The 14073-nt window shown below is 50.3% G+C and overlaps 1 protein-coding gene and 1 pseudogene across 1 annotated transcript; both read left to right on the top strand.

Annotated features, from left to right (window-relative positions):
* Positions 1–1722: 1722 nt before the first annotated feature.
* LOC120700119 lies at positions 1723–7247 on the top strand. The gene is made up of 9 exons (XM_039984306.1): positions 1723–2845; positions 3962–4091; positions 4212–4699; positions 4781–4861; positions 4972–5070; positions 5339–5452; positions 5540–5611; positions 6161–6232; positions 6362–7247. Exons 1-9 carry the CDS (start codon positions 2525–2527, stop codon positions 6620–6622), a joined length of 1638 nt encoding a protein of 545 aa, XP_039840240.1. The 5' UTR covers positions 1723–2524; the 3' UTR covers positions 6623–7247.
* Positions 7248–10603: 3356 nt separating this feature from the next.
* LOC120701144 lies at positions 10604–13787 on the top strand (annotated as a pseudogene).
* The last annotated feature ends 286 nt before the right edge of the window (positions 13788–14073 follow it).

Below are 14073 nucleotides of genomic sequence, written 5' to 3'. Positions count from 1 at the left end.
AGAGGGTTATCGAGCATCGCCTAAGAAGAGTGACAAGTGTGACCCAAAATCAATTTGGGTTCATGCCTGGAAGGTCAACCATGGAGGCGATTTTCTTAATACGACAATTGATGGAGAGATATAGGGAGCAGAAGAAGGACTTGCACATGGTCTTCATTGACCTTGAGAAGGCATATGACAAGGTACCGAGAAATGTCATGTGGTGGGCTTTGGAGAAGCACAAAGTCCCAACTAAGTACATTACCCTCATTAAGGATATGTACAAGGATGCGACGACGTTTGTTCGAACATGTGATGGCAACACCACTGACTTTCCTATTAACATAGGCCTACACCAGGGGTCAGCATTGAGCCCTTATTTATTTGCTTTAGTGATGGATGAGGTCACAAGGGATATACAAGGTGAGATCCCTTGGTGTATGCTCTTTGCTGATGATGTGGTGCTAGTTGACGAGAGTAGGGCAGGGGTTAATAGGAAGTTAGAGCTGTGGAGACGCACGTTAGAGCCGAAAGGATTCAGACTTAGTAGGACCAAGACCGAGTACATGATGTGCGATTTCAGCGCGACTAGGCATGAGGGGGGAGACGTTAGTCTAGATGGGCAAGTGGTGGTCCAGAAGGATACTTTTCGGTATTTAGGATCGGTGCTACAAAAGGATGGCGACATTGATGAAGATGTTAGGCATAGAATTTCAGCTGGTTGGTTGAAATGGCGGCAAGCTTCTGGCATCCTTTGTGACAAGAGGGTGCCACAAAAGCTAAAAGGCAAATTCTATAGGACAGCAATTCGTCCGGCGATGTTATACGGTGCTGAATGTTGGCCTACAAAAAGGCGACATGTGCAGCAACTGAGTGTAGCAGAGATGCGGATGTTGCGGTGGTTTTGCAGGCACACAAGGAGAGATAGAGTCCGGAACGAAGTTATTCGGGATAGGGTCGGGGTGGCACCAATTGAGGAGAAACTTACTCAGCATCGGCTGAGATGGTTTGGACATGTCCAACGAAGGCCTCCTGAGGCGCCGGTGCGTAATGGGGTTCTTGAGCGGGTCGATAATGTAAAGAGGGGTAGAGGTAGACCTAAACTGACGTGGGATGAGTTGGTTAAAAGAGACCTTAAGGATTGGAATATCTCTAAAGAGATAGTTTTGGATAGGAGCGCTTGGAGACTAGCTATCAATGTGCCTGAACCTTGAACTTATTTCTTTCGGGTTTCATCTCTAGCCTACCCCAACTTGCTTGGGAAAAAAGGCTATGTTGTTGTTGTATGAAATTGCAGAAACAGTTTTCTTCAAAAAAGAAAAAGAAATTGCAGGAGCAATTACCTCAATTTAAAAATACCTTTCACTTCGGCAAGAGGGAGAATTCAAAACCCCCCTTCGAATTCTTTGTACTACTAGTAGTAGCTGACACCTCACAATTCCCAAGTTACCCCTTCCATCCTTACTGATTTCCGTTTATTGCCACCATCCTGGATGAGTAATTCCCAAGCATCAAACCACTCCAATCTCCCGTGATCAAAATAACTCCATTTCAGGCCAAGCACGATCCCCATAATAAATGAACTATGTTACTACTGCAATGTTTTCTCATACTACTATTTTTAAACCAGTATTAATTTTCCTTCTCATCATTAAACCAGGAGATATTAAATCTGCCAACTCATAAAATTGTCAACATTTAAGTCACTATCACCACTCATACTCTCACTCATCCTCCTGCTGCTATCACTGTTGCTCATTCAATTGGTAGCCTCCCTAACCTCTCTCTGCAGAGCAAAACACTCTTTCCCTCTCTAACCTCTCTCACTAACCACCCACCCCATAGCCATATCCATCAGCACCACTGCACTGCCCATGCCTCCCTCATTGCATAGACAGTAGCAACAGTTAAACTCATCTCCCTCCCTCGCTCCTCACAAATTTCTTACAGCCCTAATCTCTCCTCATATTTCTCTCTCTACCCTCTTTTGCAAGATCTCTTCGTCGTCTTCTCTTTTTCCCTTTCAACTCCACCGCAATCCCTCTTTTGTCACGAGCCAAGCCGAGAGCCGCAAAAGCAAGCACAGCACCACCAAAAGGACGCCGCTTGTGCCAAAGCTCGGATTCCCCATTCCCGTCTATTTTACCCCCCTCCCCACCGATTCACCGGCTCGAGATCCACACGCAGGTGTCGGCGGCTCGCAATCCCCGCGAAAGATGGCGCCTTTCTGAGCCTCCTCCGGGGATTTCTCGTCGTTTCTTGGCTCCAAAGCGGCGGCTTCCAGCGGCTCCGGCCAATTCTGTGTACGCGGGTGCCTGGCCCGGTAGGGTGCGGTGGTTCTCGGCGAGTTCTTGAGCTGGTTGCGGCGCTTATTCCTCTTCTTGGAGCTATTCGATTGGTTTGTGGGGCAAGTTGATTCTTGCGACCGAGGGTCCAGTGGGCTGTTGCTGCGGCCCTTGTGGTGGATTTTTTGAATTCGATTGGGTGAGATGGGGTTCTTGCAGTTCCTGGATTGAGCATTCCGACCAGATTCTTGCGGGCTCCCATGGCGGATTTGGGGCTGTGGAAGCAGGCGTGGAGGTGGGTGTTGTCCCAGAAGCACATCCTGGCGTGGGCGCACACGGCGGCGTGCGGCAGCCGGGAGCGCCTCGCCTTCCTGGTCGATCGGCACTGGCCGGCCGTGTCCCGGGCCTGCGCGACCTCCTCGAGCCTCGCGCTCGCCGCGCTGCGGCAATGGCGCGGATGTATGGCGCGCGGGGTGCTGGCGGTGGCGAGCCTGGGCCCTGCCGCGGTGTTCGTGATCCTCTGGAGCTTCTTCGTGTGCATGACCTCTCCGGCGTGGGCTCTCTTCGCGCTCCTTAGCCTGGTTCGTGCTCTGCAAATCCTGCTTGTCTTGTTGCTGATGCACTTTAGCTCGGATTTACCGGATAAGGATTTTGTGTGACAGATTCTAAATCCTTGCCATGTGCTGCTTTTGCTATCCACCTTTTGGGATGCATGTGAGTTTACATTTCTTTACAAAAGTGTAGTTAAAGTGTTACGTGATGGATGGTGAAAAAAGTAGGATAGGATGGCCTAAACTGTGGCAGCATCGGTTGGCTTCATGTGTTGCTGCCAAATGTTTGTGTGAAGCTTTTAGTAGTACATTTCTTCTATGCTATCTCAAACTAACATAACATCTATATGAATTATGAACTGCTGCTCATTGCGTTGTTAAGTTTCCTCTGCACTACTTAGTTCTATCTAGTTTGTTTTGCTAATTGCTACCTAAGGTAGGATGGTGATGAAACACAACTTTTGGATGAGCATGACCTGACCTAATCCTGTTATGTGAATACATCATGCTATACTGGCGCAATCTATGACAGTAAAACAGTTTCAGAATATCGATCAATTATTTAATTTGGTAGTCTGGCATGATGCTAGTCCTTCTTAAAATGACTTGCTACTTATGAGAATGTACCATGTCTGTAAATATGTACCCTCTGGGGAGTAACATATGATTCCATCTCAGCAGAAGACTTTCATGCCGAATTAACTACAGTTTATTTGATTCATTAGTAGGATAATATTTGTGACTCTAGCATACTTCTTTGTTGATGGGCAGTCTAATATGTACTCATACTGTTATCTACCGTAGTTCGAGATTCTGTGTGCTTGCAATCCAGTTGTGAAGATTAGTGGGATTAATTAATTTGTTGAGAATGTTAGACCTTTTCAGCTAGATTGCACTGGGTTAGTCATACATGAATTCAAGTGGTAGAAATGGAATAAAATAAAGGGAAGAATCCTAATGCTTGGTCCCCAGATATTTTCTCAATGTTAGGTTTTGACATTTTGATGCTGACTGCATATTTCATTTGTCATCAAATGTACTAGTATAATTTGTAGCTTTAACTTGCAAGTATGGTACAAGATTTCATATTTAGAAAGATATAAGAAGATATGTTGTTTGCAAATCTTTTAATAGCTCAATTTTCAGGGGGTTGCTGGTGCAGTTGTTCACTATATGGGCTACACACCTGGCCTTTTCATTGTTGGGCTGTTTGGGATATTGATTATGTGGATGTATGGCTACTTTTGGATTACAGGAATGCTTCTAGTTGCTGGAGGTTTGTTTTTTTTGAACTCATGAGAATGCTTATTTCCTACAAGTCCATAACCTGTTTCCTTTTTCCCTATTAGTCATATTACTCTTTCACCTGATAATAAGCTTCTATGTGATAATGCAGGTTGTATGTGCTCTCTGAAACATGCTCGATACGTGATACCAATTTTGACCACATATGCTATTTATTGTGTGGCTGTTCGTGTTGGGTGGCTTGGAGTCTTCTTGACACTCAATCTTTCGTTCTTGACAAATGATCTTCTTAATAAGTTACTGCAAGGATACGATGGAAGCATCGAAGAAGAACAATTCGAAGATATGAAGGATTCTGATCCAGTTATGGATGAGTTCTATCGTAGCTGTGAATTTCCTCCGGCTCCTGACACTGAACCTGAGACCGTATCTTCTGCAAAGCCATATTGCTCAGCACCCACCCAAGATGTCTTACATGTACAAAAAGAGGAACCTCCTATTAAAGTAGTGAAATCTGATTCTAGTTCATTGGATGAGATTAAAAGGATAATGGATGGTTCAAACCATTATGAAGTTTTGGGCATACCTCGTAACAGAAGCATTGATCAAAAGTCCCTGAAAAAAGAATACCACAGAATGGTAATATGTCACAACCCCCTATAAAAGAGAAATTCATGTCATCGCGCTCTATTTTTATGGTCTTGTGTTTTGTTTCTCTAGGTCTTGCTTGTACATCCTGATAAAAATATGGGAAATCCAATGGCTTGTGAGTCATTCAAAAAGCTTCAATCAGCTTACGAGGCAAGTATTTTTTTTATGTTTATGCTTTGGTTTTTCATTCATTATCACATTTCTTTATCACCATTATTACTCTCGGTGAAGGTAACTTGTGTAGTGATACGTTCATACAGGTCCTCTCTGATTTCACAAAGAAAAACAGCTATGACGAACAGCTGAGGAAAGAAGAATCACAGAAAATGACCCCAAGATCATGCGTTGTCTCTCAACAGGTCGTTTCCTTTTTCTGTTAATTAATATACAATTTATATTGCTCGTTCTCTATGTCCGATCAAGTATTGACATATACTGTAACTTATTTACCAAGAAAATTATCATGGTGCCATTGCAAAGATGCACAGACAGCACAATACTACTAGTGAGGATGGCATGTGGGCCCTGGGTTCTCATGTCAGAGACACAGCAATGGTGTTTTTCATCTTGGCTGACCTAGTGGATGGCAATAAATAAATTTATCTGATAGACAACTTTATTTTGTAGAGTGGGGTAGAGTTTCTCTCTGAAGAGTCCAGGCGTATACAATGCACTAAGTGTGGTAATTTCCATATATGGATATGCACCAAGAGAAGTAAAACAAGAGCAAGATTCTGTCAGGTTAGGCACCCTGCATGGACTTTTCAGGGTACTTTTTGATTGATTGGGTATGGCAGCAGCTTATTACTGGGAATTATGTCGCTGTAGGGTTGCGATCAGTTTCATCAGGCCAAGGATGGAGATGGATGGGTTGAAACCAGATTTTCAACCTCCTTCAAGGTACCTTGATGTCTTACTTTAACAATATTAAATGGAGGAACTTACAAACAGTGTTGGCCTTTGTAATTGAACTGCTAAAAGACTTGTATAGAGTGGTTTCAAACAAATGGAAAATGAGGTAAAATGAAAGCACAATTGTCAATTATGTGAATTCTTTGAATCTGCCAGTGCGAATAATTTACATAGACAAGTATCAGATTCTTGCTATAAGCTAGTCTTGTGCTTTCTGTGGCCAATTTTATGTCTGAGTTTCAACCATTTTAGGCGTAACAGGCCAAGTATGTAAGGCATCTGACTATGCTACTTAAGGATAATATTTTAAGTTGGTATAGGTGGATTCCTAAATTACCTTTGTCATGGCCATTCAGCTTCAAGCCTTCAATCTCTATTAATTTTTTTCTTCACACTAGTTAAATCATTCTAATTCTGAACCGCAGCACCTTTGAAAGCTATTCAATTTTAGCATGCCAATTTTCCCAATGAAAATGTCCCAAGATACTTAGTTGTTTTAGTTCTTTGTATTTGAGTGATGTGCATTTTTCACTTCAGATGGAAATACCACGAGCTTTTGTTTGTGCTGAGAGCAAAATATTTGATGTGTCTGAGTGGGCTACCTGCCAGGTGAGTCTCTGGCTCAATCTATGTTTTGATGTGTGACTTACAGCTATGAGTTTTATTCACATGAAACGCTTCATTGCTCCGTTATGGGAAACATGAATTTACTTCTCTAATTCATTTTTCTGTTACCAGGGTATGGAGTGTAAGCCTAACACTCATGGTCCAACTTTTATGGTGAACATGGTTGGGGCAGATAGGATGCCTCAGAGATCCTACAGTTCTCGGTATCCATTCAGCTTGGATGCAGAGATGATCCCTGAAGATGAATTTGAGCTGTGGCTTCAGCAGGCATTGGCATCAGGTGTCTTTGCTGACAGCCCGAAGCGCAGGAAAAGCTGGAGTCCGTTCAAGCTGCCTCAAAAGGGGATTAAAAGTTGGCGGAGATCATCATGAGGGTATGACATTATGCAGCAAGGGTCGGCGGACCATGCATTGGAATGAAGGCAATAATGCAATGCCTCGTGAATGTAAATAGTCTGACCAACAATTTGCCTGGATAGGCAACTGATTTTTGTTCGAAAAGGAGAAACAGGACATAAAAAGAACACACGAACGAATAGGTGTGACAAGTCTCATTGTTGAACTTGGTTCCCTCTGCTAACACCCCACGAGTTTAGCTGCGAAGCAGTATGCTATTCGTCCTATGCTCAAAAGCACTGGTGGCTCTGTTGTGTATTAATTTCACTATTTCAGTAGTTTAGGGATCGACATTTGGAAGACTGCTGAAACATCATGCCTGGACTGGTAAAGGTTGAGATATGAAGGGATGTTCATGTTACATCAATGTAGCAATTTCTGGTATCATCTTCTGGAGAAGTGAAGGAAATGATGGCAGAGTTTGGCTGTAAATACACTAACAGCTTCCACCTGGAATTTACTGCTTGTAACATTGTATACCGGTTAAACCTAATGCTGTGGGAGACTTGCATAATCCGGGTCTCTGCTGTAACACTGACATCATGCTCTGTAACGTCCTGGTGATAATATAGGTCTAATTCTGGACTATTATCATTGCCCATTTCTTATTGCTACTGATAATCTGTACCCAGCTGTAACTTTTGACTGTTTCTAGGTACTGCTGTCCGTACGTTCTGTTCCGGTGAATGGTGGTAGCAGAGGTCCAGTTCTCGCTCACCATTTTCTTTTTGGCCTGGCTTCTTTTTTTAGTGCTTGTTTAGTGGTTCACTGTAGCACACTTACATTACCACCCTTGTCAATTGAGACGGTCAGGTTGTGATTGCCTAATGAATAACTTTGCCATGGGTTACTTCACTTGTTTTTTCTGTCAACTTTGCCATGCCATGCTCTTCAGGGACTGACAGCTCTAGGACAATGCAAAAATAGAGGAAACAAAAGGCCTCACACGAGATGAATGCAATAAGGTGATCCAAACACTTTTCTTTTCTCGGAGAAACAAGAAGATGATCTACGTAACTTTAGAAATCTGACAATAATGTGTCATGTGTCAATGCATGGGAATGCAAGTATAAAAGAGGGTGGAATGTCAGAAAAGTATTTTTGAAAACATATTAGATTTTTATCTGCTTCATTTTTTTTTCCTTGAAACTGCCTATTACACCACGTCACTGTCTCGCATCGTTGCCGTGACCAGAGCTGGCGCGCGAGGTGTTTGAAATCAGTAGCATGAGCTGGGGCTGGGCCACCTCAGTCCTCAGGCGGCCCTCCCCCGGCGCCGGCGACGACGTCGTCCAGCCTACCAGGCTACCACGAGGTGCGCCGCCGTAATACGGGGCAATGTGAGCTGATCACCGGCGCCCGGCGGGAGCAGCACCGCCTTCCGAGTTCGGACTCGGGTCACCGACAGGGATGGCAATGGCAGGCCGCGCACGAAGACGAAGGTCGATGTAGACGTCCTGTCCGCCGGGAAGCCGGAGGCGCGCGGCAGGGAAGGAGGACGTGAAAGGCCGCGCCCCGCCCCGGCGACGACGTCGTCCGGCCTGCCACGGGGTGCGCCGCCGTAAGATGGAGCAAGGTGAGATGATCACCGCGCAACGCGGGGCCAGCCGGCGCCCGGCGGGAGCAGCACCGCGCGCCTTCCGAGTTCCGACTGCGGTCACCGACAGGGATGGCAATTGCAGGCCGCGCACGAAGACGAAGGTCGACGTAGACGTCCTGTCCGCCGGGAAGCCGGAGGCGCGCGGCAGGGAAGGAGGACGTGAAAGGCCGCGGCCTGCGGTGCCGGGCGTCGCGGTGGCCGGCGTCGGCGCGCGGGCAGCGGAGCGGAGGACACCGGTCACCTTACGGCCTGCGCGGAGCGCAACGCCGGTGGATGATTAATAGGGGAGCGCCGTCGCCGCCATGCGGTGTCCACAGCAGATGACGCCGAGCGCGACGCCGGCGGCGCGGCGGCGGAGAGCGCCGGCGCCGGCCGGTCGCGGTGGGGTGGTCGGTATCCAGTTTACCGTGCACCCCGGACGGTATTTTATTTACCGTCCGGGTCCGGGGTCATCTGGGCCGTCGGATCCGTAAAGTGCGGCCACGATGCGACCTGGCGGCTTAATGTCGGAGCAGTTTCTGCGCCTCATTTTTTTGGAATGCTTCTGGGTCATCAACAACGCAAGCAGCCCACCAAGCCGGCCCATTTGTCATTAGAGCGGTTAAGCCGGCCCATCAACAAGGCAAGCAGCGCCGCCGCCGTTTTCCGCCGGCAGACCCTTTTGCTCCGCCGTCTAGCTCCACCTTGCCGCCCGCGCGCGCGAAGAGGGCCATCTCCGATCTCCGGCGGAGACGCTGGCAGCGCCAGGGGCGGCTCCAATGGCTTCGGAGGCGGAGGGGCAGTGGGTGCTGATGGCGGCTCCAATGTAGCAATTTCTGGTACCATCTTCTGGAGAAGTGAAGGAAATTATGGTAGAGTTTGGCTGTAAATACACTAACAGCTTCCACCTGGAATTTACTGCTTGTAACATTGTATACCGATTAAACCTAATCTTGTGAGAGACTTGCATAATCCGGGTCTCTGCTGTAACACTGACATCATGCTCTGTAACGTCCTGGTGATAATATAGGTCTAATTCTGGACTATATATAATCAATGCCCATTTCTTATTGCTACTGATAATTGTCCCTAGCTGTAACTTTTGCCTGTTTGTTGGTACTGCTGTCCGTCCATACGTTCTGTTCCGGTGAATGGTGGTAGCAGAGGTCCAGTTCTCGCTCACTATTTTCTTTTAGGCCTGGCTTCTCCAATTTTTTTTACAGCTTGTTTAGTGGTTCACTGTAGCACACTTACATTTACCACCCTTGTCAAATGAGATGGCCAGGTTGTGATTGCCTAATGAATGCGTAACTTTGCAATGGGTCGCTTTACTTTTTTTTCCCTGTCAACTTTGCCATGCCATGCTCTTCAGGGACTGATTGCTCTAGGGCAGCACAAAAAATAGAGAAAACAAAAGGACTCACACGAGATGAATGCAACAAGATGATCTAAAGAACTTTAGAAATCTGACAATAATGTGTCATGTACAAAATCTGCTTCCTTTTCTTTCTTCAAAATGCCTTGCATCGTTGCCGTGCCCAGAGCTGGCGCGCGAGGTGTTTAAAATCAGCAGCATGAGCTGGAGCAGAGCCACGTAAGGCGGCCCGCCCTCCCCCGGCTACGACGTCGTCCAGCCTACCACGAGCCGAGGTGCGCCGCCGTAAGATGGAGCAAGGTGAGATGATCACCGTGCAACGCGGGGCCAGCCGGCGCCCGGCGGGAGCAGCACCGCCTTCCGATTCCGATTCGGGTCACCGACAGGGATGCATGGCAGGCAGCCAGGCAGCGCAAGAAGACGAAGGTCGACCTAGTCCTGTCCGCCGGGAAGCCGGAGGCGCGCGGCAGGGGGGGAGGACGTGGCGCGCGCCAGGAACGGAAGGCCGCGGCCTGCGGTGCCGGGCGCCGCAGTGGCCGGCGTCGGCGCGCGGGCAGCGGAGGACACCGGCAACCTTACGGCCTGCGCGGAGCGCGACGCTGGTGAAGGGTTGGGACGGGAGTGACGTCCTCTCCATGCGGTGGCCACAGATGATACCGCCGAGCGCGACGGCGGCGGCGCGGACCGGACGCGCCGGCGCCGGTCGCCGGTCAGGGGGTGGGGCGGGGTGGTCGGTGTCGGTGCTGGTTTACCGTCCACCCCCCGGACGGTATTTCATTTACCGTCCGGGTCCGAGGCCATCTGGGCCGTCAGATCCGTAACGTGCGGCCACGATGCGACCTTGGCGGCTTTATGTCGGAGCGGTTTCTGGGCCTAGAGAAAGCCCAGTTACAGGAGGCCCAGCCCACCAAGCCCAGTTACAGGAGGCCCAGCCCACTAAGCCGGCCCATGGTGTCACTTGAGCGGTTGAGCCGGCCCATCAACAAGGCAAGCCGCACCGCCGCTGTTTTCCGCCGGCAGACCCTTTTGCTCCGCCGTCTAGCTCCTCCTTGACGCCCGCGCTCGCGATCCGCGGCATCCTCCGCCGCCCGCCGCGCGCGAAGGGGGCCCCTCTACGATCTCCGGCGGAGACGCTGGCAGCGCCGGGGGGGCGGCTCCAATGGCTTCGGAGGCGGAGGGGCAGTGGGCGCTGATGGCGACGGGGCGGGCGCCGACCAACATCGCGGTGATCAAGTACTGGGGGAAGCGCGACGAGGCGCTCATCCTCCCCAGTCAACGACAGCGTCAGCGTCACCCTCGACCCCGACCACCTCTCCGCCACCACCACCGTCGCCGTCAGCCCGTCCTTCGCCTCCGACCGCATGTGGCTCAACGGCAAGGTGCGGTGCCGGGAATGGGATTCCCCTCCTTACTCACTTCAAGTGTGCTACACTGGCTACTGTTGGCATTTGGTGCTTGTGTTCATCGAAGTGGCTGCTGTTGCCTCGATCTGGATCTGGATCGAAGTGTGCAGAGCTCCAATTTTTTCTTTTGTCGTTTGCTAAAATATTGTATGCCTATTTTGTATTTTCTGTAGTTGCAGGGTTGCTACTTTGGACAATGAGTAAGTGACAAACATAGAATCCTAGGGCGGAGTGTGGGACTTCAATTGGATGGAACATAACACTGAAAAGTTTATCATCCTTCTGTGTGGTATGGTTTTCATATGATTTTGGTTTGAATTGGAGCAGGAAGGCAACAAGTGGGTAAGAGGGAGGCGACTCGGGCGGCGCCCCAAGCTTCGCCGCGGCGGCCCCCCCCCTCCCGGCCACCTCTCCGTCTCGCCGCCGCCGGAGCTGGGCACCGGAAGTCCGTGTTCCCGCTAGGAAGGCGGCGGCGGGGCCTTCTCCCGGCTCTCTCGCCAGCCCAGGGCGCCCAGGGCGCCGGCGCCGAGCTTGGAGGCGGCGGCCCGGGGCTGCAGGGCTGCCACCCTGGTGTCCGGATCCGGCGATGCCGGGCCTGGATCAACGCGGCGGTGCCCTAGGCTTCTCGTTTTGCCTCCGGCCACCGACACGCCAGCGTCAGAATTGGAGGCGGCGGCGGCGGCCTGCGTCAGGTTTGGCGGCGGCCGGAGCTGCAGATCCGGTGTCCCGGAGGCCGGATCCGGCGCCCCCGGAGTTGGTCTTCGTGGTGCAGCGGTTCACCAGCAGGTCTTCGCGGTGCAGCTCCACGCGCGGAGCGGGTCCTGCGGGTCGCCGGCGGGCAGATCCGGCCCCTTCCCGGCCGGATCTTGCGTGTGCCGGCGCCTAGGTGGAGTGCTGCGCGGGGCTCCGGCGAGCCTGGTGTCTTGCCCGGCCGCTCCACCCCGCTCCGCCGGTGGAGCCGGTCCGGTAGGTCGCCGGTGGCCACGATCCACCCATTCCCGGCCGCAGGCGCTGTGGGGGTGCGGGGCTGGGTTCTTGCGGCTCCGGTTTGCTCGGACACCCCGCTCAGCTCCGTCAGTGGAGCAGTCTGGCGGGTCGCCCGGCGACCACCCCCCCAAGCTGCTGGTGAACCTCTGTCATTCCTGTGTTGGACTTCAGCGAGCCAGTACCTTCGTCGCCGTTCAGAGCTTTTGGGCCTCCTATGCTGGCACCGTTGTGCTTGCCTACCATGGCCGTGGTTGCGGGAGCATTGGGAGAAATCCTTGCCTGGCTTGTGCCAGCCGGCAATGGCGACACTTACGGTGTTGCGTTCCTCGTTGGAGGCTTTGTCGCAGCGCTCCCCTACTTGCAGGTCTGACGGTGACGGGTGGGCGCGGGAAACCGCAAAGGAAATCTTAAGTCCGGCATTGCGCTGGTCTTGTTGAGACATCGGTGACACCTACGGGTGCCACTCCCCTTCTTGGAGGCGATGTCGAACTTCCCTCCCACCAAGTGCTGTTGCTGACTGCTCCTTCCTGAAGCCGGTGCGCTTGCTCTCTTTTCCCTAGTGCTGGTTTTGGTGAAAGGGTGATACAAGCTGTGGATTCCCATCGTGAGTCACGTGGGTGTCCTCCATTTGGCGCCTCTGCTCTGTCGGCGCTCTTCTTGCTAGTGGTACCATCAAATTTTATGCGGGGAGGTGTTCCCACCTTTCCACCATCCCCCTGTGAGGTTTCCTCCCCTTGCATGGCGTTGGATGGTGGTACGTGGGAGCCCGGATGTGCTTTCAAAGGTGGCTCCATCAGCATCCAAGGGGAGATCGTCGTTTTCGGTGAGCCGTAGTTTGCGCCCCTCCCACCGCCTTTAGTCCCCTCTTCGTTGGCCTGACCCTCAGATGGAGGGTGACAGCGGAGCGGCGTAGCTACGAGGGGTGGTGTGGAGGTGCAATGGCCATGGTGAATCCGGCGAGTATGTTGTTCGGTGGTGGCTCTCATCGACGCTTGGTGGCCGTCTCTCTAGCGAGTGTCCTACTTTTGTATCTTGATCCGTAAAAGTTGTTGTCCTCCCTATCTATATCTATGTGTTGTGTTGTGTTGGGCTGTTGTAAAATTGCTGAATTTCAAATGTTGTAGCATTTTGGCTTGCCTAAAAGCCCATCAATATATTCAGGTGGGGATGCTCTCCCCCCCGGTGACCGTCAAAAAAAAAAAAAAATTGGAGCAGGAAATCTCGTTGTCAGGAGGAAGGTTTCAGAGCTGCCTGAGAGAGATCAGGAGGCGTGCTCGTGATTTTGAGGATGAAAAGAAGGGGATCAAGATAAAGAAAGAGGACTGGGAGAAGTTGCATGTCCACATAGCTTCGTATAACAACTTCCCCACCGCTGCTGGTTTGGCCTCCTCAGCTGCTGGCTTTGCTTGTCTCGGTACAGTCTCTTCAGACATCATGATGCTCTTATGTTATAGGTTCTCAAAAATCAGTCGGCGTTCACTTCTCGTTGTTTCTAGTGCACTGAATGGTTGCTTTTAGCCAATTACACTAGTGAAAAATGTAAATTTGTAATATTTTGGAAGTACTCTGGTGATTTTACTAATACCGCTATTATGTTTCTAATCGAACTACTATTTCTTAGTCGTTTATAAACATTTCTTCATGTTGTTGCTTTTATAAACCATTTATCAAAGCATAATAGTTTATTATTGAAATACTGCAACAGTTTTCACCCTTGGAAAGCTAATGAATGTGAAAGAAGACTATGGAGAGCTTTCTGGCCATTTGTCCTGGCAGCCTTTGGGCCCGGGACAATAGGTGGCTTTTGTCCCGGGTCCAACGGCTAGCCGGGCCAGCGGGGGGGACGGGGGCCTTTTGTCCCGGTTGGAGACACCAACCGGGACAAAAGGCCTTGGGCCCCTTATCCCCTTCCCTCTCCCCCCGCCCAAGCCATTCAGCTCACTTGTTTTCTTGCTGTTCTTGGCTCGGGATAGAGGAGTTCTTGCTTATTTCTTCACCACATTTGTGAAGATCTTTGATTCCCCGTCCATCCATCTGCTCTAAAGGTTTGGGGCTTGTTTTTCTCTTCTTCCTTGGCTTGTAT

Source organism: Panicum virgatum, chromosome 3K (assembly GCF_016808335.1).
Source record: "Panicum virgatum strain AP13 chromosome 3K, P.virgatum_v5, whole genome shotgun sequence".
NCBI classification, from domain to species: domain Eukaryota; kingdom Viridiplantae; phylum Streptophyta; class Magnoliopsida; order Poales; family Poaceae; genus Panicum; species Panicum virgatum.
Note: the sequence above shows the minus strand (reverse complement) of the source record. Positions and strands in the feature narration are given on the sequence as shown.